Source organism: Lepidochelys kempii, chromosome 7 (assembly GCF_965140285.1).
Source record: "Lepidochelys kempii isolate rLepKem1 chromosome 7, rLepKem1.hap1, whole genome shotgun sequence".
Classification (NCBI taxonomy): Eukaryota; Metazoa; Chordata; order Testudines; family Cheloniidae; genus Lepidochelys; species Lepidochelys kempii.
In genome coordinates this window covers 90,748,059-90,772,307 of record NC_136386.1, presented here as the reverse complement: position 1 = coordinate 90,772,307, position 24,249 = coordinate 90,748,059, and the positions used below count along the sequence as shown (strand labels likewise).

The following is a 24,249-nucleotide window of genomic DNA, read 5'->3' as shown; positions in this document are numbered from 1 at the left end:
AGATGTAGTGTTCTTGAACATTGCGTCATGAAAAGATCCTACTTCTATTGTATATTAACTTCTCTGCATAGTATCTATGTATATTAAAGAGTTAGACAATAGGCTGTTTTAAAAATCCCATTAATATTTATAAGGGACAATGGGAATTCTTCAACAAAATTATTCCAAAAATCATATTTGTAAGACTGCAGAATCTTTACATTCTAAAGGAATAAAGACAGATGACATACAGAAGGTAGCAAGTTCCGTTCTCTTATTTAATCAGCTATGTCATTATATAATTTAAAAGGAAGAGGAAACACATTTTCATGGTTTCAGGCTCAGCATAATTCTTAAGTATCCTTTTTACATTGTAAAGGGAAGACTCCTTTATCCCTCAGTACTGATGGAGCAGTTTTAGGAATAGGCAACAGCTAAAGTTTTGTCTCATGGAAGAGTCTACAGCTTATTACATGTGGATTTCCTTCATAATCCCATGCCTAGTCTGCCTCCTTATTATGAAGCCAGTCAGAAACAATCATGAGGATAAAGAAATACTAGATCAGAAATCTAATACTGCTCATACTCCTCTTACGTGAGTTCTTCTAAGACGTACGTACATTACAGTGATACCATGCAGAATAAAGAACCTCTGCAAACCATGGGAATTTTTAAGAGACATTCAAGATCAGTCTGTTCTTTTACCAACCAATAAAATAGATTCCATTAATACTGACATTTTGGAGGAAAGTCTGTGTATTTTTCCTGTTTCTTTTAGGGTCTAGAATTTTATTAGTTATTTTTAGTTTAGATGTAATTTTATTAAATCTAGATCCTGACCTCTCTTCTAGTCTGAGGAATTGAACTGTTCTTCCCTTCCTGGAAATAGTGAGGCAGTTCAGCTGTATCCACAAGGTTTCAAGGAACAAGTGAGGCCATTCCACTTTAGCCCCAGATTCTCTGCTGCTATTGGCACAGAGTGGCATTTATGCTCTCCTTTGTCAGTTGTCTGCCTAGCTTTAATAGCTTATTTTGCCTAACAGAAAGCAAAATCCCAACCCCCACTCTTCACAGACAAATTGGATTTTTTGGATAATGTAAGAAAGTACTCCATGCCTCGCATTAAGTGCCATCAAAATCTACCCACTAGGAAACAATATCTTTCCTTTTTAAATCTTCTCTTCTAATTCCAGGTTTTGTGACACTGGTATCCTCCACTTCCCTGGAACATGAGGGGAAAAAAACCTGGTAGATTTTCCTCTGTGAAAGATGACACCGTTCTTATGGCAGCCTTATAAATAAAGATGTTCTAGTTGCAAACTGAGGTTTATAAGTCCCTTTGGCTACTGATGTGAGGGAGAGACTTACCAAAAAATTCCCAGCAACCCCTGTTAATAATGGTGGGATTCCCAGTATAGACAGTACTCTGGTGACCAGAACAGTTTTTGCCACTGATTTACTAAACCTGCCTGGAAACAGGTATAACCAAACAAGTGGTGAAAATGGGCCTCACTCCCCAGGCCGCAGTGTTGTTCCTTCTAGTTGTAGTATTGTTCAGCTGAACCAGTGTTAGAACCAGTGGGAATATTTTTCTGGACTTCTGTATTGTTGGACACCTTAGTGATTACATGGAAGTAATTTCTTCTGTTTTGCTAAAGCCAGAAGTTAGGGTGTGGCTATTAGTTGTTTCAGAGCTCACAGTGGCTTTTGTTTTGTTGAAAGTTATTGAGTCTTCTCTCTAAACCACAAAGCAGATACAGCAAACACAGGCTGTTGTACAAGTTTTCTCACACTCCCCACAAACGTGCTTCAGTCAGGAGCCAGCGCGACCACTTCTAAGAGTGAGGATGTTCTCTGTACATTCAGTCCTTGGCGCCTCTGTGGAGGCAGAACAAGGGTGTTAATGTGGTAATGTTTTGTCGGTGTCGGATCTTTTTAGCATAGGAACTGAATAGTGATCACCAGTTCAGGCCAAGCACATAACATTCTCTCAGGGTGTATAATTATCTTTGGACAAATACAGCTGGCTTTTATTTTATTTTTACAGAAACGTTGGCCTCTTCTCTGTGAGGACTGCCCAATACTCACTTCAACAGCTATTTGAAACAACTATAGGGTCCTTCACACGGGGTCAAATCCTGACCTTATCTTACACAGGACTAAAGAGTACAGACGTTCCTTGTTCTTTTGCATGGGCACTCAGCACTAACCTGATCAAAATTCAGAACAGAGAGGAAAGGAATTCAAGATGTTCACCCAATATTCTCTTGTATAATTAAAACAGCTCACAAGCTAGAATATCTCACTGTTTTTAGGCCTTTGTCTTCTGAACCTGCTGCTGCTTTTTAAATCTACCATTTTCCATTTCTTCCTTCTCTTCATAAAAGGTATAGTTTTCAGCTTCTCTGATCTCAAGACTGAGGCATCCCAGAATCAAAGGTAAGTTCTCAGGTCACAAAATATGTAGAGACTGACCCTGTGCCAAGCACCATTGTAATGTTGTCGGACTATTTGCCATCTGCCAATAGAGCACTAAACTTTGAATATTCCTGAACTCCACTTTTTAGCTGAGCTAAAGATACAGTTTGCCAGAAGTTTTCGGGCACATCCGGTAACAAACATCATCACACTGATCACAGATTGCTGCTATCTTGAAAGCTCTAAATTTTCTTCTAAATTGAATGATTATACAGCCTGACTTGATAGAATTTCTGGACCAACATTCTTTGTTTTATTTTTAAAGATAACAGAAGCTTTTACTTGACTAATAGAAGTGATCTAGTTTTTAAGCTGTTAATATTGTATGCTATATATACCAAAGTTTCTTTAAAACCTTAAGGGCCATATTCTGACACCTTTTCGTCAGTTTGAGTAGTACCTTATTCTGTAAGTAGCCTCACTGAAATCAGTAGCAGTATTTGAAGAGTCAACTATTACTCAACATAGAATGAAAAGAATTGACAGAATACAGCACTAAAACAAATAGAAAAATGAAAGGACTTAATTCTCCACTGTGTCCAAGCTCTGCTAGGATGCAGGGTGGAGGCAATATTGAGCCAGTTGCCGCTCCCTGATAATGTGCGAGTTAGCCCTTACAGAATTTGGAGCAGTTAAGGGCCTGCTCTAACTTATGCCCGTGGAAGATGGATGTAGTAGAGCTCTGCTCTGATACAACCGCTTCCTGATTTTAGCATGCCTCATTCCTTCCCCTTCACCAAAGGTTAGGGGTGGCTGCCACAGCATCTGCCTTTGTCATCCACATCCCTGCAGAGATTTCCCCTGCACAAAGGGAATTCTCTGCTGACCAGCTCCAGCCATAATCTGTTCACTTTGTGCCTGTTCAGTAGCGCAAAGCAAAGAGAACAGAACTGACGCAAAGAGCCCAAAATATTTTTCAAATTTTATTCACTATTTAAACACAGAAGTCATTTTTCAGCTAAGACTCTGGTGCTAGAGACTTGATGAATTGTTGCATCATGGATAATGTATTGTATCTTTAATTAAGATTCTTTTGAGCTAAAAGTTTAAAATATATCTGTTAAACTTGAGTGAATAAAACTGAGTTTCCAAGAAGAAAGGCTTATAGAAAAGGAGTGAACAATAATAATTTGCCTAAGTGCTTTAAATCACAAAATTAATACAAGTGAATGCTATCCAAGCCAAATACAAATAAGCACATTTCATGAAGCTTTCCCATTCAGAATCTCATACTCTCCTTTCCTGATTCTCTTTCCTGCCAAATTGTGTGTTTTGCAAGATATAAATGCATGAAAAGACCACTTTTCTTTTCTGCTTCTTACAGGTTTTGAAAAAGAATCCATTGAGATAATACTCCAAACATAACATAATATATTATTCTTTTCTGTATAACTGAAAGTAAAATGAATCTTCAAAGAGATGGATTTAATCTCTGAATTTTTCACCTTTAATCAAGTATTGCCATTTGTCAATATTTTGTGACATGGTAAACAAGAAAAACTAGTCCAGTTATGACTATGTCCTTCATAATTCATAAGAAACTCAGTGTATGAACTTATATTAAGTTAGTTTTCCGCTGTTGCAGTATATGGTGGTAATATTGAGAATAAAGACATTGATCAGCTGGAGAAAAACACCTGTTTTGGATATGCCTTTTAGTGAATTCTTGTTAACACAGATGTCTGTCAATAGGTCCAATATTTTTCAAGGATCATTTCTCACTTGTCCCTTGTGATCTGAAGAGACAGATGTTAAACTGAATTATTGGCATTGAGCCAGTGGGTTTGAGAGGAGTTACCAGTGTCAGGAGCTTGATAAAGATGCCCAGAGACTAAAGGACAGACTCTACCTTTTAAAAAGTATATTTGCTGCAGATCCTGAAGTCAAAGGAGGCTGAAACATCAAGAAAAAAAATGCAGGAAGAAATTACTTCCCTTGCACTAGTCACAGCTAAATTACCTAAAACAAGGTCAAGAGACTGAGGCCTGCTTATATGGATTAAATAGCTATGGGTATGTCTACATAGCAGTGTAAATCCAGCTCTGTGGGACTCGAGCCCACACGCACAGTGTTTATAAGCCCAGGTTTGAGCATCCACACTGAATATTGACCCTGGGTTTAGACTTTCTGGACCCACCTCTCACACCCAGGCTCATGCGTCTATACTGCACTATGCAGAGCTAAGCCAAACCAGACTATCCCAGGCTTCCTAGCATCCTCCCCAGCTGTAGCAGCTCTAGTCCTTAGTTTGTGGTGCACTGTGGGAAAACTTAACTGTTCATCCAATGGCACTTTACAGGAACTTGTTGCAGCTTGCCAACACTTCCTGCCGAGCAGTCTTTTGAGCTACATGCTCCTGGCAACAGCAGTCTGAAACATGGAGGAGTTACCATTTGAAGAACTTGCCCTGCTTGCACTTTCACTCCTGTGTCAGGAAATGGGCAGAGCAGCTGGTGGACATTTCAGTGGCATTTTCTGATCTACCGAAGGCACTTTTGGAGGAGGACAACGATGATACAGACATGGCAGACTCAAGCTGGCTGATGCGGCTCACAATTCTCAGTGTAGTTGCTTATGCTAAGGAGTGTTGACTGGTGCTTCTAGAGCAGGATCACAAGCACGGGCCATGCAGATCACATAGCCATGCAGAGCTGGGAAGACCAGCAATGGCTCCAGAACTTTTGCATGAAGAAAGCTTCATTTCTGGAGATTTGCAAGCAGCTTGCTCCAACCCTCCACCATCAATGCACATGCATGAGGGCTGCCATAACCATCTGGAAGCTGGCTATCTCAGCCTGCTACAGGTCCATTGCTGAGCAGTTTGGTGTTGGAAAGTCAACTGTGGGGGCTGTCATGGCAGAACTTTTTGATGCAATCCGGCATGTGATTTACCCAAAGGCGTTTGGTGTAAACAATGTCCCTGCAGTAAATGCTGGTTTTGATTGGGATGTTATTTGAGAGAATAGGGTTTCCAAATTGTGCCAGGGCCATCAATAGGACTTATGCGCCCATAGTTTGCTCTTCTCATGGAGCACGTGAGTACATAAACCGCAAAGGGTACTTCATTGTTTTGCAGGCTCTTGTCAACCACAGAGGCTGATTTGTGGATGCCAATGTGGGTTGCACAGGAAAAGTTCAGGATGCCAGAGTTTGCACCAATAAGGAGTCTATCTACCTTCCTGGACAGACCAGGATGCTATTCACACCAAATATAGATTAAAAGTTAAAATTGGAAAGGCACTACACATTTCTGTCCATTTCAGTGTATAAATGTAGTCCATTGTGGCTACACATACACCAGCCATGGTTCTCACAGGTCAGTGTTTGTGAAGCCATGGTTTTCCTTTCTGTCCTCTGGCATGGACTGGTAAGCGTAAGGATGTGACCCATGATGTCACATAGGATATTGGGGGACATAGGGAGTTGCTACCATGGAGTTCTCTAAGGACTGCAGAGAGTGGGGAGTCCAGAATTTTTGAATCTTAGGTCAACCAGGGTCTGCACCATTTGGGTCTGCTGCCTCTCTCTCTCATTTTCCTGCTGGGACTTTCTCCTCTTCACTCTTTCCTTCTCCATGTCCATGGCAATTTTTTTAGACTTATCAGCAGTTTACAGTATCATTGATCATGAGCTTTTGGTGGTTCAGGTGTGGACCTTGGCTTGGGCAGACTAGTTCACATTTTATATGTTTTGTTTTTTCAGGACAGGAGAATCCAAGGGATGCCCCGAAGGTTCTCTTGTCTGATTCTACAAGGCTATGTGCTAACGCCACTTCTGTTCAACATGTATTTAAAAAGCCATTGGGGGAGATAGTGAGATGGTAAGTGCAATGGGGCTGTGCTGTGCTGCCATCAGCATGTGGATGGCATACACTTCTAAGTCTTTTCATCTGAATTGGATGGCTCAGTCTAATATGCCATTGTATAGATGGGATAGGGTTTGGGATGGATGGAAGTGAGCTGGCTGAGACTCAATCCAGACAAGAGAGAGTTGATACTGCTTGTTAAGAACATGCATTTTATAAGAGATAATTTCCCAGGTAGGAGTGCTTTATCCCACTAACTACATCTGCTTTTTGTATCATCATTATTATTAAAGCACAGAGAATGTAAGTATTTGCTTTATTCCAGCACTTCAACTTTGCAAATAATTTTTGGATGCCAAAATATATGGTCAATCAAACTATGAAGAACAATTGGATTATTCCAATGATAATTGAACAAAAACAAAACAAAAAAAACAGGTTTTGGTCTGAAATTTATATTTACCTTAAAATTAATTTTCTGATTCTTACTAGCTTTTCATGATAATTCAAGTCTCATATTGCTCCAGAGGTTGTCCTTTTGGAGCAACCTGAAATATGGTTTCTGTGTGCCATGAACGATTTTGTGTTGTTTATGAAGGATTATTTCTTGTGTGTATGTAAACCTACATGTGTCTATGATTAATTTTTATAAAAAACTCTGCCCCACTCCTTGAACTTTTACATTGATTTTGATTTGTTTGGTATACATGTTTCCAATTATCTATGTTTATTTTCTCTTTATGTCTCAGGACATTACATATATTAATTTGCATTGCAAGATATATATGAGGAAAGATAGGTTAAAATAAAACCAAACCTGCAGCTGACACATCCCATCGCGAGATGGAGTTTCTCACCCTTGGTTAACAGTTCATAATAGTAAAGGAGCTGCTGCTAAAATGAAATGCCCGCTGACAGAAAGGGATTATGCACAATCACACATGCAGTCCAGATGAGTGACATCTCCCCCAGTTTCTGTGCACATCGAACAGCAGGTGCAGGCTGTGTGCTCCCCTGCAAGGCCATAGCACTTCTTGCCCACCCAGACACAAGCAGCACTTCCCTTTCCCTTCCACTTGCCAGCATCTCCTTCACCTCTCCATCTTTTGCCAAGTAACAGCAGCTCCTTCCCAGTCCCCTTTTCTCTGACTCACTACCCACTGCTGGGCACGGGAAGGGGGAAAGGGCAATGGGTGAAATGAAGGGAGAGGAAGGTAAGCCAGAGAAGAAAATAGTCCATGGTAGAAACAGGAAGAGGAAAGAGAACATCATGAAAGGGAGAGAGAGAGAGAGTTATATGAGAAAAGTAAAGTAACATGTTACGAGAAATGAAAAAGATGGACAAAAAAGAAAAAAAAGTCAATTTTAAGGTTTGTACGCTGTGTTTTTAAATGCATCATGGGGTCAATATAAATTGACAGAATTCATATATTTATGTAAATATGTAAGCAAATTAGTTATGATACTCAGGCTCTTAGAACACTTGATAGTACATCACATCACTTGTGGTTGTACACCATGCAGTTCTTCAACAGTTCAGATCTGAAAGAGGAAGTGCTTTCTCCTTTTGACTCATACTTTCATACTCTAGCTGTCATGGGTGTGGCTGCTTGTCTGTGTCAGAGTTTGGGATGTTATTTGTTTAAATTACGCTTGGCATTTGCTGCTGTGTTTCAGAGAGTTCTAAAAGGATGAAAGCAGCAATAGGAGTCCTGGTTCTTGACAGATAATCACAATCCCCTTGAGCTACAGTAGGCCAGTGTGCTTTACATTTTACTATGACCTACCCTCCAGAATATTAGAATAGTCATACAGAAGAAAAGTGGGGTCATGCCACATGGTTGGAACTTGTTTATATTTTGACAGCAGAGTGGAGCTAGAACATAGGCAAATTTGAAATTTCATAGTGAAAAATAAATTGTGTGATTGCAATCAGCTAAAGTTAACTTGGACAAATCCAATGCATACTGGAAGAGCTGTAACAGACAAACTTATCTCATATAATTTTACTTTTGTGAGCTAACATGCTCTACCACACTACTGTGTTTACAGAACTACAATGAAGTTGGCCAAGATCTTGGCCATTTTTAAAGACTCTGATTTGCTCTGTTTTTGTTTTTGAACGTTAGCATCCAAGAATAACCCTTAATTTTAAAAAATGCCCTTCCAATAACCACTGTTTTAAGTTCATAGCTGTTTAGGTTTCAAGCGAAATTACAGGAAGTTCTCTTCTGCTGTTCCCAACAATAACACATCTCCTGATTGCTGTTCCTCATTGCTGTGTGATACAGTGACATGCTGTGTCTTCTCACTTTAGCTAATAGGAGCCTTTCCCTTTTTATTGTTCTTCTTTTCTGCCTGGGAAGCTTCATGATTTTACATTATTCTTTGTATTTGGTGGCCAGTGTAAACACATAGGTCGCTGGCAGTAGGCTGCCTCAAAGCCCGTGCCACTTAACTCTTTGCACCTAAGGTGAGTATATTTACTATGTGGTGCTGAGGGTGTGTATGCTTCTTAGGCAACTTGCTTCCCATGTCCCCAAAATGTGGCATGCTCTCCTTTCCAGTGCAGTTCCATCGCTTTTCGTTCCCTCTTTACAATAAATCCTCCTCTAGATTCCCAGCTTCTGCTTTTAAAGTCTTATGAAAAGGGCTATCCTCCCACAAATATGCTCCATACAAGGAAGTTCCTGTGACAGTTAGGCAATATATCTGTGTTCTGAAAGAATCATATCTGATTTTCTTCTAGTTCATCTGCAATCATATCTGATTTCTTTCTAGTTCATTTCCTTCTAGTTCATCAGGCTTTGCCGCAGCCTGCCTGCCAGACGGCCTCTGAGCTGGGGACCCCATGGCTTCCAGGGTCTATGTCTCTGGGGCAGCCCACCAAGCAGACAACCTCTGAAGTGGGGACCCCAGGGCCTGCAGCTTGGGGGCAGCACTGCCTCTGTGGATTGGAACCAAACCCAGAAACACACAAAAAGGGGTTGGGGAGCAGACTGGGGCACGGGCAGTGCATTCAAGAGTTTTGTTTTGTTTTACATTGATCTGTAATGCTCTTAGGCTTTTCAAAAGTAAAGTGTATGTGTGTGTGTGTAAGTAATTCATTTGCTAAGCCTATGTTTCCTTGCTTTACTGCCACATGGACCCTGAAGGCTGTAACTAGGGGAACCAGAACTCTCCAGCCATGGGGACTCTGAAGGGAATGTGTCCAAGCAACTGGGGGCCTCAGGAGGTCTGTGACACTGGTTCTGTGGATTTGGCAGATTGGAGCCAAGAATGATGTCAAACATGCACCTGTGAGACCCAGATCTAGGAACAATCTATCTCTACCGAGACCCAGGGAGCTTAGCAGCATGTAGGATTCAGTTGTTGGATCCCATCGCAACAGGCTGGTGTCTGTCAAGGGAGCAGGACTGCAGCAGGTTGTTCCAGTCCCCACCATCAACCTCTATTGCAGACACTTGCAGCCTCCCTCCTGTTATTTCTTAGACTGAAATAGAATAAGACCCAGCATCAGGGGAAAGCTGATCTCAATGAGTAGTCTTGCAAGGGAGAGGACCGTTACTGGGCAAGGGAGTTGGACTCAGTCAAGATTCACTGCAGTAGGATTCCTGACCCACTCTTCCCTTCCAATGGGCTCACGTCTTCCTTCCTCCCCATAACAGCAATCCCTAATGGGCCTGATGAAATCTCTGGAAATTAGCCAGACCCAAATTACATGCACCAGGGAATGTGATAGGTTCCCCAAGAGCTTCACATTCTTCTGTAGAACAAAACATCCAACTTCTTATTTACTCGCATCCATTTGTCATTTTCTGATACACACTTGTGCATAATTCAGAATGAGCAGCAAATAACTTGACATCTCTGCAGAGATGAAAACCCAGGCTCAAATTGTATATCTATCAAACTAAGTCATGGTATTAAACCCTAATAAAGAAGAACATTCTGCACTAACAAGTGAAGTTGTTAGTATTGCTGGCCTGATTTAGTACATGGTCTGCTTAACTTAAAGACCTCTGTTTCACTTCCCACTGTAGTAAATGGATGTCTACATCATAAATGGTACCTTACCTAGATATATCTGCTCAATATAGGCAAAAAATCTTTGGAGGGGGGGTCACAAAAAACCTTGGGGGAACAAGAGTGTGCATCCAATAACTTGAGGGAGGAACTGAAGCCACTTTGAAAATGTAGCCTTAAGTGTCTACACTATGTGTCTGAGTCTCTCCTAAAGATACATTGAATAACTTTTAGTAGTAAGGATGGTGGCTGGTACCTGTAAGGTATTCTGTTTAATTTCATTTTAGGCAGACTGACATCCATGACATCTATTATCAATTTCCACAACTAAGTTTTTAAATTTAGGAGCAGTGTAACCAATCCTTAGTTCAGTTGATTCAGTGAAAGTTTTGGGGTTATTTTTGAAAGCAGTTGTCTTTCCTTCTGTGTCACCCATACAGAGTCTTCCGAATTTGGGCCATCTGTTGTTGTGCACACCAGTGTACCATTTGGAATTGCACATCTAGAATGGGATAAGGAAAAGGTGCAGCCGATAATCCTGGATCAGCTGGAAAATATTATGCCAGGTCTGCCTAAACCAACTAGCATCAAGTGCCAGAAGTGGAGATACTCTCAGGTAATTATCTATCATAAAGAATGATCTGTGAGTAACAGAGAGGCCATCATATTACAGCTTACTCTGAAGAAAACGATGTTATAATATTGAGCTCTTGTATATCTGTACAATCAATTTGTAGACTGCTTTACAATCAATCATTCTGGATGAAAGCTACTATATGGATATATGGGCACTGCCATTTTACAGGTATACTGTATCCACTGTATACAGGACTCTTAAAGCTAAGTGCATTATCAACTATCCACAGGTTTACAGAGAGTAAGTAGGTTAAAATCTGATTATGAAGGATAATCAGTATCCATAATGGATTCATCCATAGTTAAACTTCTACATAAAGAATACGGCAAAATAATTTTCACTAGCTGGGTGTGGGGTGGGTGGGTTGAACTACTGAACATTTTTAGCATTTTTTATCCCTTTTGTACAAAGAATAAAGTTACCCAGAGTTCACTATATGTGAAAGTAGGGCATGTTGTAAGGGGTACAGCAAGGAAATAATTCAGCAGCCCTTTTCTCATGGACCCATGCATTTCAACAAGATTTTTGCTGTATTATTTAATATAGTAACTCAACCTGCCTTTTCCAGGTGTTGGTGAATAGGTGATAGTATTAGCAAAATTCCCAACCTACTGCTGAGAAGCAAATACTCCCAGTGTATTTGGCCCAGTTCTGTTTGCCAGTACATGAAAATTAAACGTAAAGTAAGTTATCTTAGGGAAAATAACAGAAAAATGTGGATATTTTAAATGTCTCAAAAAAACCCCAAAGGAAACGGTTAGTAATTTCCGAAAGCACTGAAATATACAGTATGTCGATGTTTACTCAGAACCTCTTAAGTTAAATGACATTGGCAAAATTAAACCTGGACATTCATGCAAAATGTTTACTTAAAGTAGTTAGTTACTTCAAAGGTTTTTACTTTCTATGAAATCTGCAAAAGTGACTGTAAAGGACTGGTTGTAAGTTCTGTTCATGTTACACTGGCTTGCAACCAAGTTTAAGAATCTGGCCTAGTTGGTAACATTTTTTCATTTGCTATAAGCTACATATACAAAAACATATTTGCCAAGTCAGCTCCCAGTTCACAATGTTTTTAAAAATAAATTGTGTAGCTAGGAACTTAACATAGTTTCATATTTTTCTTGAAAATCATTTGTTACTTTTATTTAGAAACATGTGTTTTATACATTTTCTTTGCTTTTTTGTGTTAATAAACATCTCTCAATTTTTTTTAAATAAAAACATTCAGGATATCCAAACCCTAGGACAAAACGTTGTTACATGGATTCAAATTCCTGAAAACCATTTACACTGAAAATACTCATGGAGTTCTCTGATTAGTAATCATTTAATATTATTTTATTAATTCCCACAGTGCCTATCATTATGGCAGCTAGGTAATTTAATTACCATGTTTATTATTATAGTTGATAATTCCGATTACAATAACACCCAACATGCCAATAGCATGCTGCATGCTTTAAGTCAGAAGCATGATCCCTGTCCCAGAGAGTGAAGAGAGACCTTGATTGTGGAGTAAGCGCAGTGCAGGCTTCTGGATCCTGCTCATATGAATTCCATTACAGAATCAAGACCAGAAGAGATAGTCGCTAGACAAAGGCACTCAAAACAGGAGGTGAGGACTGACTTTAGTACACATGTTGTTAATAGGTTCATAGATTTTTTAAGACAGAAGGGACTATTAGATCATCTAGTCTTGTATAACACGGATCATTCAGTTTCACCCCTTTGCCCCTGCATTGAGCCCAGTAACTTCTGTTTGACTAACTCCAGAAAGGTATCCAGTCTTGATTTGAAAACATCAAGACATGGAGAATCTACCACTTCTCTTGGTAGTTTTGTCCAAAGGTTAGTCACCCTCACAGTTAAAATTTATGCCTTATTTCTCATTTTGAATTTGTCTGGCTTTAATGTCCAGCCATTAGGTTCTTGTTCAGCCTTTCTCTGCTAGATTAAATAGCTTTCTACTGGCTGGTATTTTCTCTCCGGGAAGATACTTATAGATTTTAATAGTTCCTTTTCAGTCTTCTTTTTGATAAAGATTAAACTCTTTAAGTCTCTCACTCTAAGGCATTTTCTCCAGCCCTTGAATCATTTTTTGTGGCTCTTTTCTTCACTCTCTCCAGTTTTTCAACATCTTTTTTAAAATGTAGACACAAGAACTGGGTACAGTATTCCAGTATTGGTCTCACAGATGCTGTGTACAGAGGTAAAATCATCTCCAAACTCCTATGTCCTACTCTCCTGTTTATACATCCTCATTAGCCTTTTCCCCACAGCATCACACTGGGAGCTCATGTTGAGTTGCTGTCCACTATAATCCTTAATATAATTAATAAATTATTTTAGTTAAGTATAATAAATTAGATAATGTATTAATAATCTAATTTTATTTAGATTCTTCTCTTCTACATTATCTGATGTCTATCTAGTTCTCACTTCAAGTGGAGGGGTATGGTTTGAGGGGCTATTTAGATTAGGTGTGCTTTAAAGAAAGACAGGTGGAGACATGGTGACTGGATCAAGGAAGAGCTCACAAAACAAAACCAGCTGTTGAGCTAAACAAAATAAACCCATCTTCCATTGCATTATTACAATAGAATGCTATTGTAGCATATTTTGCAAACTTCATTTAATTGTGTTCATACATCACAGTGCTCTTAATTGTAATATTCTGTTTAACTGCTATATGATGGAGTTTTATCATGGGGCTGTTGGTGGTATAGATCCATATGTATTGTGTATGGTGTAATTCTGGTTTATTTCACCATGAGAATGTGTATTAAGTAAAGGACTAAAAAAAGGCATTTAATTTCATGGTACTGAATAGAATTAACAAGTACATTCTCCAAGATAATTTATACCTTGTGAGCCCTTGCAAAATGCGTTTTCCCTGAGGGTCAGATTTTTTTGGGGAGGTGATAAAATCCACACACACTGCTAAATATTTTATATAGAATGAAACAATAACAATTATTTTATAATAATGAACCTTACTTTGCATAATAGGCTCTTTTTCTCGTCTTTCTAAAATACTGTATTTTGCCATTATCTTTTCTATGTCCTGGAATTTGTCCATTTTTCAGTAATTAAAAATTAAACCACAACATAAATGCTATTATATGCTCTGCCCATTTTTTAGAAGTTGCTAGATTCAAAGATATAAAGTCCCTAAACAATTTACAACTCTACCCACTCCCCTCTCAACATCCAGTGACAGATGGTTTCACTCACAAGCCATAGCCTTCTCTCCAATCACCAATCATTTCAACCATTCCCTTTCTCATTTTATACAGTTCAATAATTTTTATATTGTTTCCCTGTAATTTTAATAGATATAACAAGAACTCTGATATTATCATGACTTCTCTTTTAGCGTTCTACAGTAGTTAAGTTTTCATTCTCAGGCTGAAATTGGAGCCTAATGTTTCTGGTATCAAAATATTTATAAAATACATGTTTTGTTCATGTAAATGCTGCAGAGTGACAGCAATTTTTTTAAAAAATGAAAAAAGGCTCACTGGGTTGGATTTTCTGGATGAGACCAGGGTTTTAATCTTTGATCAAACAAAAAGTATGTCATTAAAACCAAAGGACTATATCAAGCATACCCACTTTTAGGCATACTCTTGACCTTGGCAATTGAAATACTCAGGATAAGTTTCAAGAGAAGATATAAACAGGACCAGTACAAAACAAACTCATTTATTTCAACACCTTTTTAGTTTATATCGCCATTCCATAGGAAGAATTATCATGAGACTTTAACATACTAGGAGAATGTAGAGAACTCTCAAATTTGAAAATAATGTTGACATAAAACTGAGCTATTATCTTGATAAAACTCCATCCCTATATCAGAAGGAGGGCCCCATACAAATAATCACTACTCAAATTAAATACCTGAGTACAGAAATCACTAATTTCCTTAAAATTAGCTTTATTTTAAATTATGATAAGCTGCTGCCACCAAAGCAAAAGGAAATAGAAAGATATATGGGTCTTCTCCGTGACTCTTTTAGGCAGGATTTGTCCTGCTTGTTAATTAAATACAGAAGTTATGTCTTTCATATGGGCCAAACACAATCCAGGATTAAAATGAAGACATTACAATTACCCATAGAGGATGAGGGATTAGTGCTTCCAAACTTTGACTGATACTACTTAGCAGCACAGCTACACTTCTGTATCCCATGGTTTAATTATGATAAGACTATATTAGCATCTAGAATCAAAGACTTCCCTATTCAGGATGTCTCTTTGATAGAGTCGCTTTACATGAGGGGTGCGGGGGTGTGGAGAATAGCCTACACAATATGGCTAGAGGATGGCTTTGATGACCGCTTTCTGGGCAGTGTCTTTTAAAAAAGTCCAGAAATGTCCAGCATTGTTACATGCAGAATGGGGTGACTTACAAATATGGACCTCAAATACATTGTTTTGATTAAAATATACAGATTCAAATGATCACCTTGTCTCATTTGATCAATGCAAAGTCATATTTAAAAGGTTGAATGCTCACCTTTCTCTCATCATTTACAAATTAGAAACAAAAAAAATTCACAAGGGGAAAATGAAAGATTGAATGAGCAACATACAAAGCCTGTCCCCCTACTAGCCCTTCCTCCATTGTTTATGCTTGATGACATTGACCTATTAGAAAAACTTCGAAATAACTACTGACCTGAATGGAAACATGATCTCTGGCAGGGTATACAGTACACAGACCAGACTAAATTATTTCTCGTGTTTAATATTAGATGATGGATTATAATTTGCTGCAAATTCCCCTTAAAGAGTTGCCTCCTGAAAGGAAGGTGCTTTTCTAACCTGCTAATAATGTAAAACACAAAAGGATGGGGTTTTCTTTTGTAGTTGGTCCACATTGGAAAATACTGGAGGTATTCTATGCCATAAGGTGTTTACATAACAGAGGGTTGAATGGATGCATTATAAATGCAGCTCATACTCATCATCATATTCTTTTCAGTGTCTATGAATAATTGAGCTTGTTAGTGCTTTTTTTAATGCCTCCTAATTGGTCAAAAGTGTAAAAGTGACGCAGATTTGGTTGCAATGGGGGAAAAAAAGTTACCCAATAGTGAGATGTTCTTTACTTTTTTAATTGTTTAGATATTTTACTTTTATATTTTTCTATTTTTGTTAAGGGCATGTTAATACTGTTGATGATATTACTTAATATTGTTGGGCTTTTGTCCCCATTAAGCCCATGATTTGGTCATCCAACTTTGATCCTTAATTTGACCCATAGCATTCTACATCGGCGTGATTACTATGTACATTCTCTCCCCCCACACACTTATTCTATTTGCTCAGTTAAGACACGTCCAATGAGAATTATATTCTGCAGAGTATTCATTTCTCTTCCTGTTAATTACTGAGTTAGTATATGTGACCTTCTGTTGTCAGCAGCAAATAAAAAAACATAAGGGGTGAAGTTCTGATCATACTGAAGTCAAAGAGCACAGATCCCATTGATTTCAGTGGGGCCAGGATTTCACTAATAAACTGGAGCTTACAATTGTACTCCAAGGTAACCTGGGTCAACCAAAACACATTTTTGATCCAAGAGAGTTTAGACAGTCAAGAAATGATGGAGGGGAAAATTGCATCTTTCACTTTTTTCCTCCTTAATCTCTAGCATTATTTTCCTCATTTCTACCTTGTTATCTCCCAAATTTCTGTTGTTCTTTGTTTTTCTTTTATTTGTCTCTCTCTGGATTATTTTCTTTTTCAACTCCTCCAGTCTTATTTTTCCTTCCCTCCCTCCTTTCTCTGGCTACTTTTTTCCCACGCTCCTCCTCTGTCTGTTTCTGTCATCAACTTCCAACACAGTTCTTATCTTCTTTATTCCCTCTCCCTTCTCTTCCGGCTTGATTTCACTTATTTTAAGTCCACGCTGCCACTCCTGCATTAGCTCTTACAGTGCTGAATAACTGCTATGAGCTGCTTTGAGAAGTAACAATTTCATACAATACGGACATTCAATCTTGTCACATACAATGGAAACGTGTTAGAACAAGGTGTAAAAATGTGAAGCATGGTTTAAAAAACCATCATGGTCTTTTACTATGTTGTTTAACACATTAATACCATTAGTCAAGTTTTCCTGGCATAAAACACATTACCAAAAATAAACCCTCTTTCCCCCTCCATGAATTCCAAGTACCTTGAAATTAATAAAAAGAAAAGGAGGACTTGTGGCACCTTAGAGACTAACCAATTGGTTAGTCTCTAAGGTGCCACAAGTCCTCCTTTTCTTTTTGCGAATACAGACTAACACGGCTGTTACTCTGAAACTTGAAATTAATAGACACTGACTAAATGAAATTTTAAAAACATTTTATTTCAGTAAGTGTTGGCATCATCTGGATTCTCCCACTGACATGGTCATTTTAAATTGGATTTTCCCTGCAAGGTTGCCAATTTTAAACTCCCCAAATATTCTATTGAGTTGTGTTTTTTTATCAATTGGTGTATTATATAGGATTGGGAAAAGAGGTTTATGGGTTTCTATTACTGGGATACTGAGGAGCAGCTACATAGATTTAATATTATCAGTGGAGGAAACTGGGCAATGATTGAACCAATGCTCTGTAGCTATACCCTATTTGATGTTTCAATGTTACAGACATTTCCTGCTTTGCAAGATTTGCCATCTGAACTCTTAAATGTTATAGTACGTTTATGTGAAGACTGATTAAGTCATTTTTTAGTTAACGCTTTTTGTGGCACATCTCCCATCATGCACTGAATCTCATCTTTTGAAGGGATTTCCTCTTGTCTTCTACAGTGCAGCCTTGGGAGAAGTATACGGATGTTTAGATGTCTGTGGGTACTAATTATAGTCTGTACGGAATGGGAACTGGACACCTAACTGCCCTTTGTGCCTTTGAAAGTTTCCCCAAAAATATTTTGTGGTATCACTGACATCATTTAAACATTTGGAACCTTTTTAAAAGCTGAGAGTATTGGCTATGCATGGGATTTCTTTTTAAAAAAAACTGCTCCCTTGAATATACTCTGCTGCATCTCAGTGAATAGTTGTGTCTTCTTCCTTGGCATAGCATAGTTGTGTTTTCATTATAGGGGAAACTAAGATGCCTACTCTTCTCTCCATGTACTAGAATTTCCACTAAAATTAACTGGAGTAACCTGCGTATGTAAGGGCAGAATTGGACCCTACAATTTCTAGCCTTTCATATATGGGCATGGTGGTATGCTGAGACACTGAAATTAAAAGGGAGTTGTAGTTTTACACATACAGGTAGAATTGGGGCTTTAGTGAGGAACGTATTTGATTATTTTTTTACCAAAGCATTCACTTCTGCAATTATGTGCTCTTTTAATCGTGTTCTGATAGTTAAGTGACAGAAGTAATACACGTTTAGAAAAAAATAGTCATCCCAGTGTTAAAGAAGGCAAATGTGCTTTGCTATACAAGGATGCTTTAAAAAGAAAAAACAAATAACCCAATCTAGATTTAAAGACTGCAGATTGAGCCTGCAAAGCTTGGTACTTAGAAAAAACATCTTTTTATTTGATCTGGAAGTGACTGAGACACAATGAATCTGGAATCTCATAATGCCATTTTTATAGTCACTTTTCAGAGTAGAACCACAATTTCCCTAGCTAAGCTATATTTATTTGATGGACAGTAAACTAAAGGGCTGAAATTGTGGCTTTTCTGATAAAGCTTTCAGAAGCCCTTTTGTGTCATAATTTTCCCTCCCCACTTTGATAACTGTACCAAGACACACTATACCAGCATAAATACCTTTATGCTGATGTAACTGCCCTCACTAGAAGGTTGCACCTATTTAACAAATTCAGGTATTTTACTGATTTAGTTAAATCAATGCAAAAACTGTATGGACCCTTTGTTTGGACAGTTATTTGCCCTTCAAAGCAGTTGCTAATCACAATAAATTGTAACAAGCCACATTTATATTGCTAGGAATAATCAGAGTGGCTTGGTGACTAGAGGCTTAGACTGGGACTCAGGTGACAGGAGTTCTATTCCTGGCTCTGCTGAGTGACTAGGGGCAAGTCACAATACCTCGGGTTGCCTCAGTTTTCCCATCTATAAAATGTGAATAATGACACTGAACTCCTCTGTAAAGTTCTTTGAGACCTACTGATGAAAAGTGCTGCATAAGAACTATGTATTATTATATTTATTATGTATAAATTCTGTGTTAGTTTCCTTGACCTCTTCACTCCTTATATTGTTCTTTTCCTATAATCCTGAAGACCTTCAGTACCTCCCAGCTAGAGAAAATTACCATATGATCCAGTGATAGATGGTTACCATATATATAAATATATTCTGGTGTTTATATTCTTTGGATTTCTGCTTTGTGAGATGAGACAGGTTATTAGGACATAGGTGAGATCTTATCCTTCTTTGTTTGCATAACCCAGCGTGATTCTTGTCTTAAAGCATTTCAGTGTGCTGCGGTAGTTTGTGGGTTTTTTTGCCTTATGGTATTGGTTGAAGTTTACATTTTTATTAATTTTTAAGTAAAAACAATATACAGTACCAGGACTGTCAGTCATGAGTCCCCAATGTGATGAATACAGTATAGTAACAGATGATGAAGATTGTTGCAGGCACTCAGTAGGGATAGTAGAAAATCTGCATCTAATATCTCTACCTAGAGTGGACTTCTAACGGATTGGAGCCCATCATGTGGGTTATAAACATATAATTAACTATAGCTCTTTCTTGATCCTCTTTCCGCAGTGACAGATAACCAAACCTGCTCAGTGAAAATAACAGTTCAGCTTATTTTAGTTTAATATTTGGCTAGGGGAAAACTGAGAAGGTTCATTAATCTACGTTCTCTAAGAAGATATTGATAAGAGTACTGAAATCTTTAGAAACAGTACTATAATGCCAACAGAAACTACTATATGTAGAAATGCTCCAACAGAATGACAAGCATGGAGCCCCCTATTTGTGTGGGGGGATACAGTGAGCTGCAATTTAGGAAACCTAGGTTCAAGAACATGCTTGGGCTCCTAGACTATAGGCAGCAGAGATGAAAGTTTATAGAAGTGTCTCATTTGATTTGCAGTGTACTGCTCTGGGGAATGAGAAGGGTAGTTCAGATATATTCTAAAGCACATAACAAAAACATACACTGGACATTTATTAAGGATCTGCTGTCTAAACCTCAGGCAATAAAGAATTAAGGCTGCCACTCTGTCCATAATCTGCTGTACTGGGCTATATGTTAAAGAGATTGAAAGCGAGTCATTTTTCCTGAATAATATGCCTATCAGACATCCAGCTGTGTGTGAGTGACCCTTCTCGCTAATGTAAGAAGCCATGCCTAGCTCTCTTCCTCAAGAGGATTGGTTATTGTAACGCACAGTTTCTGAGGGAGGGACTAAAAATGAGGAAGGACTGAAGAGAGAAAGGAGAAATTATGTGGGAACAAGAGTGGTTCCTAGGAGTCCAGCTCCCATCTTTGCTCTCAGGGGACAGCAAACAAACCTCACTCAGCCCATTTGGGTAGATGCCATCCTACTGATAATGGCAATAATAAGGATTTTATAATACCTCTCAGGTAGGGCCCCAGGCCACAGTTCTGAATTGATAGTATTACATATATGAGCCCAAAATTGTAATTTTCTTTCTCAAGATGTTGAGAGATTCTAGCCACTCATGGGATACATAAAGCAGGGGCTGTAGAGAAGAGACTGGGTGAGCCCACCCTACCTTCACATTCCTTAAATCCCATACCTTGCACTTCCGGAACCTGGACTAAGGGAGAAAATGTTGGTGCATTGATTGGTGGAGGAAACCCAAAAAAGGTATAGGTGGGGCAGGCTTTCTCGGTGGCTGGTGGTCTGGGGACAGACTTTTTATTTACTTAATACTGGCGATATACTCAGCACTGAACAAGGCACAAAGCTAAAGACTGTTGCTGTCCTGGTATGCTGTGCATCTGAAATACAAACACTCGGAAGGAAAGATGCACTGTGAAGACCAGAGGAGGGAATAACTTAGATTGGTGATTATTATTATGGGGGTGCAACACACTGCAGCTTGTGTGCAGTCCTCAGCATCCCTGGGAACATTCTGTGCCTCTGTTCTCTGCAGGCAGATTGCCTGCAGAGACTGCCATTAGTGCAGTGCCCCTCTGCATACCCCTTGAGCAGCTGTGGCTTTAAAAGCTACAATCTGGCCCTACATTACGTTTCAGGGCAAAGCAAATTTTTTCAGCCAAGTGAGCCCATCAATATGGGGTTTTTTAACGGTCTTACAGATCCCTAACTACACTGGCAGTAGCAGATGTCACTATAATACAGTGCATGATTCATTATCTACTGTATTCTTTGCCATCCAGAGAGGCTGCTTTTATCTGGGCTTGTTTTTCGTAGGTTTGGAGGGGCGGGGGGGTTAAGAGATGGAATGGAGTGAAATCAACTGGCTACACGATGTTGTGGCTTAAAACAGTTTCATAAAAGCAGATTCCTTCTGTTATTACAAAGCTAAAGCTGCTGCATGGCCATATTCTGTAAGTGATTTGTAGTGTACTATACCCCATGGTTTGTTTGAACCATAGCCATGAAAGGAAAATAACCCATACTAATGCAGATGAAAGCCCTACTGAGAATTCACCAATTTACCACATCACCAGTTCTTAGCTGTGGGTCACCATTACAAGGTGAATTACTAGAGTCTGGCAAGGGATTTCAGTCAAAATTCGCACATTTAAAACAAATGTCAGACTGCTTCATAGTTTGCAGCTGCAAGGACCCAGGCTGAGAGACAGGGAATGTGAAAAATCACTTCCTCCTCCTACTGCTGCTCTCATCACTCCTCCCAACTCATGCCTGGGCACCAAAGAAGCTGACGCACATAACAATCAGTTGAGGAAATAGTACTCCTGTATGCAGCACCCATTAGCACCCCAACACCAACTTTCTAATGTGCCGGGGAGTGCTCCCTGCCCGACCCCTGGCTCTGCCACAGGCCCTGCCCCCACTCCACCCCTTCCCATGCCCTCCCCTGACCCTGCAGTGCCCTCCCTCTTCCCCCCCAGGGCCTCCTGCATGCATCGGGAGGTGCGGGGAAGGAGGGGGAGGTGCTGCAGCAGGCTGCTGACATATTACTGTGGCTCTTTGGCAATGTACATTGGTAAATTCTGGCTCCTTTTCAGGCTCAGGTTGGCCACCCCGCCATATGTTAACATTATTTTCAAGTATTACAAAGTGTAGTAAAATATATACAGTGTGATAGAGAGATCTATATAATGTAAAGCATAACTGCTTATTCAGTTTTTTGCCCAGTGATGCATTCTATTTAATATGCAAAACTATTGCTCTCTAATCTTGCCAGAAAGTGTATATAGAAGTGTCATTCTTAAATTAGAATTACATTGCTGTTTCAGACATGCAAATATCAGATGGATCATTATGAAGGAATGTGCCATGGCTCGCATGGATAGCGTTGATCAGAAAATTGTGATGAAAAATAAATTTCAGTGAAAAATTGAAACAAAAATTTTCATAGTCAGAAAATAGGGGGAGGATGGAATCTTATCTGTACTCATGGCATTTCCCTCCCACACTACTTCATCCCCACTATTTTCCAATGTGGGACACTTCAGTTGTGTGTCATTTTTACATTTATGATACAAATGCTGATATTAATTCTTTGTTAATCTGTCATATTATATACATTTTTACAAAAATAAAAAGTGTAAAGTTTTTTATGTTTGCCAGTCTTTGTGATAAGAAAATATAAAATAATGCAGCATCACGAGTGATAAGTAGTATCTTCATCTGTAACTGATGTTAAGACAAATGTGTCCTATGAGGTCTGTGTGTTTTCCCAACAGCATCCTTGACTGGTATCCCATTTTTCACCTGTTGCCAGAATAGCATTCTGTGGTTTACATTATGTACAGTACAACTACATGGTTGTTTGAAGCTGCTGTCACTTATAAATAACACCTCTGCTTACCTCAGGGATGGTTTTGTATACTCCAGAGGGAGTTTGCATCCACCTCTCCTCAGTTAGAAAAGAGTTTAGTCCAATGCAGATAAGGGAAGTAAAAAAGTTGAAAGTGCCATGGAGATCCTCACATATATTATTATTTATTTCTCAGTACCATAAAAATACACAACACTTTATGATGCAGATGAAGAAAGATTGTAAATAAGCATGTTTAAGGTTTCTAAACTAGTTGGACATGAGAAAGTGAGATGAAGATGCCCTTTTAATAATTCAGTGTAGTTTCTTTTATCTGTGCTGGAAGTTTGTTAAACTCTAGACAGAAAGTTTGAACTCTTGACATAGATCTGTGGTTCTAGCCTTTTAAAGAGACTGGACAAATTCCATATCTATAAACATGTAAATAGTTATTGCCATTTGCATCAGTGTTTGTGCTGGTCTCTGCTCCGTTTGTTTATATTACTCTGTGTTTCGGTAAACAGGCCTATAGATGCTAAAATAAGTACCTTGGGAATTCCACAGAACAGCCTTTTCCCAAAAAAGAACACACAATGAACAAGTTAGAAACACATGTGAGCCACATTCCACCCTAGATTTCAGAGTAGCAGCCCGTGTTAGTCTGTATCCGCAAAAAGAAAAGGAGGACTTGTGGCACCTTAGAGACGAACTAAATTTGTTAGTCTCTAAGGTGCCACAAGTATTCCACCCTAGGTTACATGCACATGACTCCTCACTATTTACAAGGTTCTCAGGTCCATTCTGACTTGCCCAGGTCAAAGCACGGCTATGGAACCAAATTTTTTATCTCAGATACACATAGGGAGTTAAAGGGAGATTCATGCATGTCTCTGTATTTAGCCCTGTCAAGGTCCCTCCCCCACTCTGAACTCTAGGGTACAGATGTGGGGACCTGCATGAAAAACCTCCTAAGCTTATCTTTGCCAGCTTAGGTCAAAACTTCCCCAAGGTACAAAATATTACACCCGTTATCCTTGGACTGGCCGCTACCACCACCAAACTAATACTGGTTACTGGGGAAGAGCTGTTTGGACGCGTCCTTCCCCCCAAAATACTTCCCAAAACCTTGCACCCCACTTCCTGGACAAGGTTTGGTAAAAAGCCTCACCAATTTGCCTAGGTGACTACAGACCCAGACCCTTGGATCTTAAGAACAATGAACAATCCTCCCAACACTTGCACCCCCCCTTTCCTGGGAAATGTTGGATAAAAAGCCTCACCAATTTGCATAGGTGACCACAGACCCAAACCCTTGGATCTGAGAACAATGAAAAAGCATTCAGTGTTTTACAAGAAGACTTTTAATAAAAA

The 24,249-nt window shown here is 39.1% G+C and overlaps 2 protein-coding genes across 9 annotated transcripts in view; both read left to right on the top strand.

The window, feature by feature from the left end:
- Window positions 1-24,249, top strand: part of ATAD1 (ATPase family AAA domain containing 1) — a 448,477-nt gene that overhangs the window by 143,264 nt on the left and 280,964 nt on the right. The gene's annotated exons all lie outside the window — the stretch shown is intronic.
- Window positions 1-24,249, top strand: part of RNLS (renalase, FAD dependent amine oxidase) — a 144,745-nt gene that overhangs the window by 118,299 nt on the left and 2,197 nt on the right. For 4 of the 8 annotated variants that reach the window (XM_073353770.2, XM_073353765.2, XM_073353766.2 and 1 more), the window contains one exon: window positions 10,729-10,904. In XM_073353770.2, coding sequence (XP_073209871.1) covers window positions 10,729-10,904 — 176 coding nt within the window. Of the gene's footprint in view, window positions 1-2,366; window positions 2,419-6,159; window positions 6,278-9,417; window positions 9,498-10,728; window positions 10,905-12,493; window positions 12,554-24,249 lie in introns of those variants that run through there. The other 4 variants (XR_012160021.1, XM_073353769.2, XM_073353771.1 and 1 more) reach the window with 4 other exon arrangements.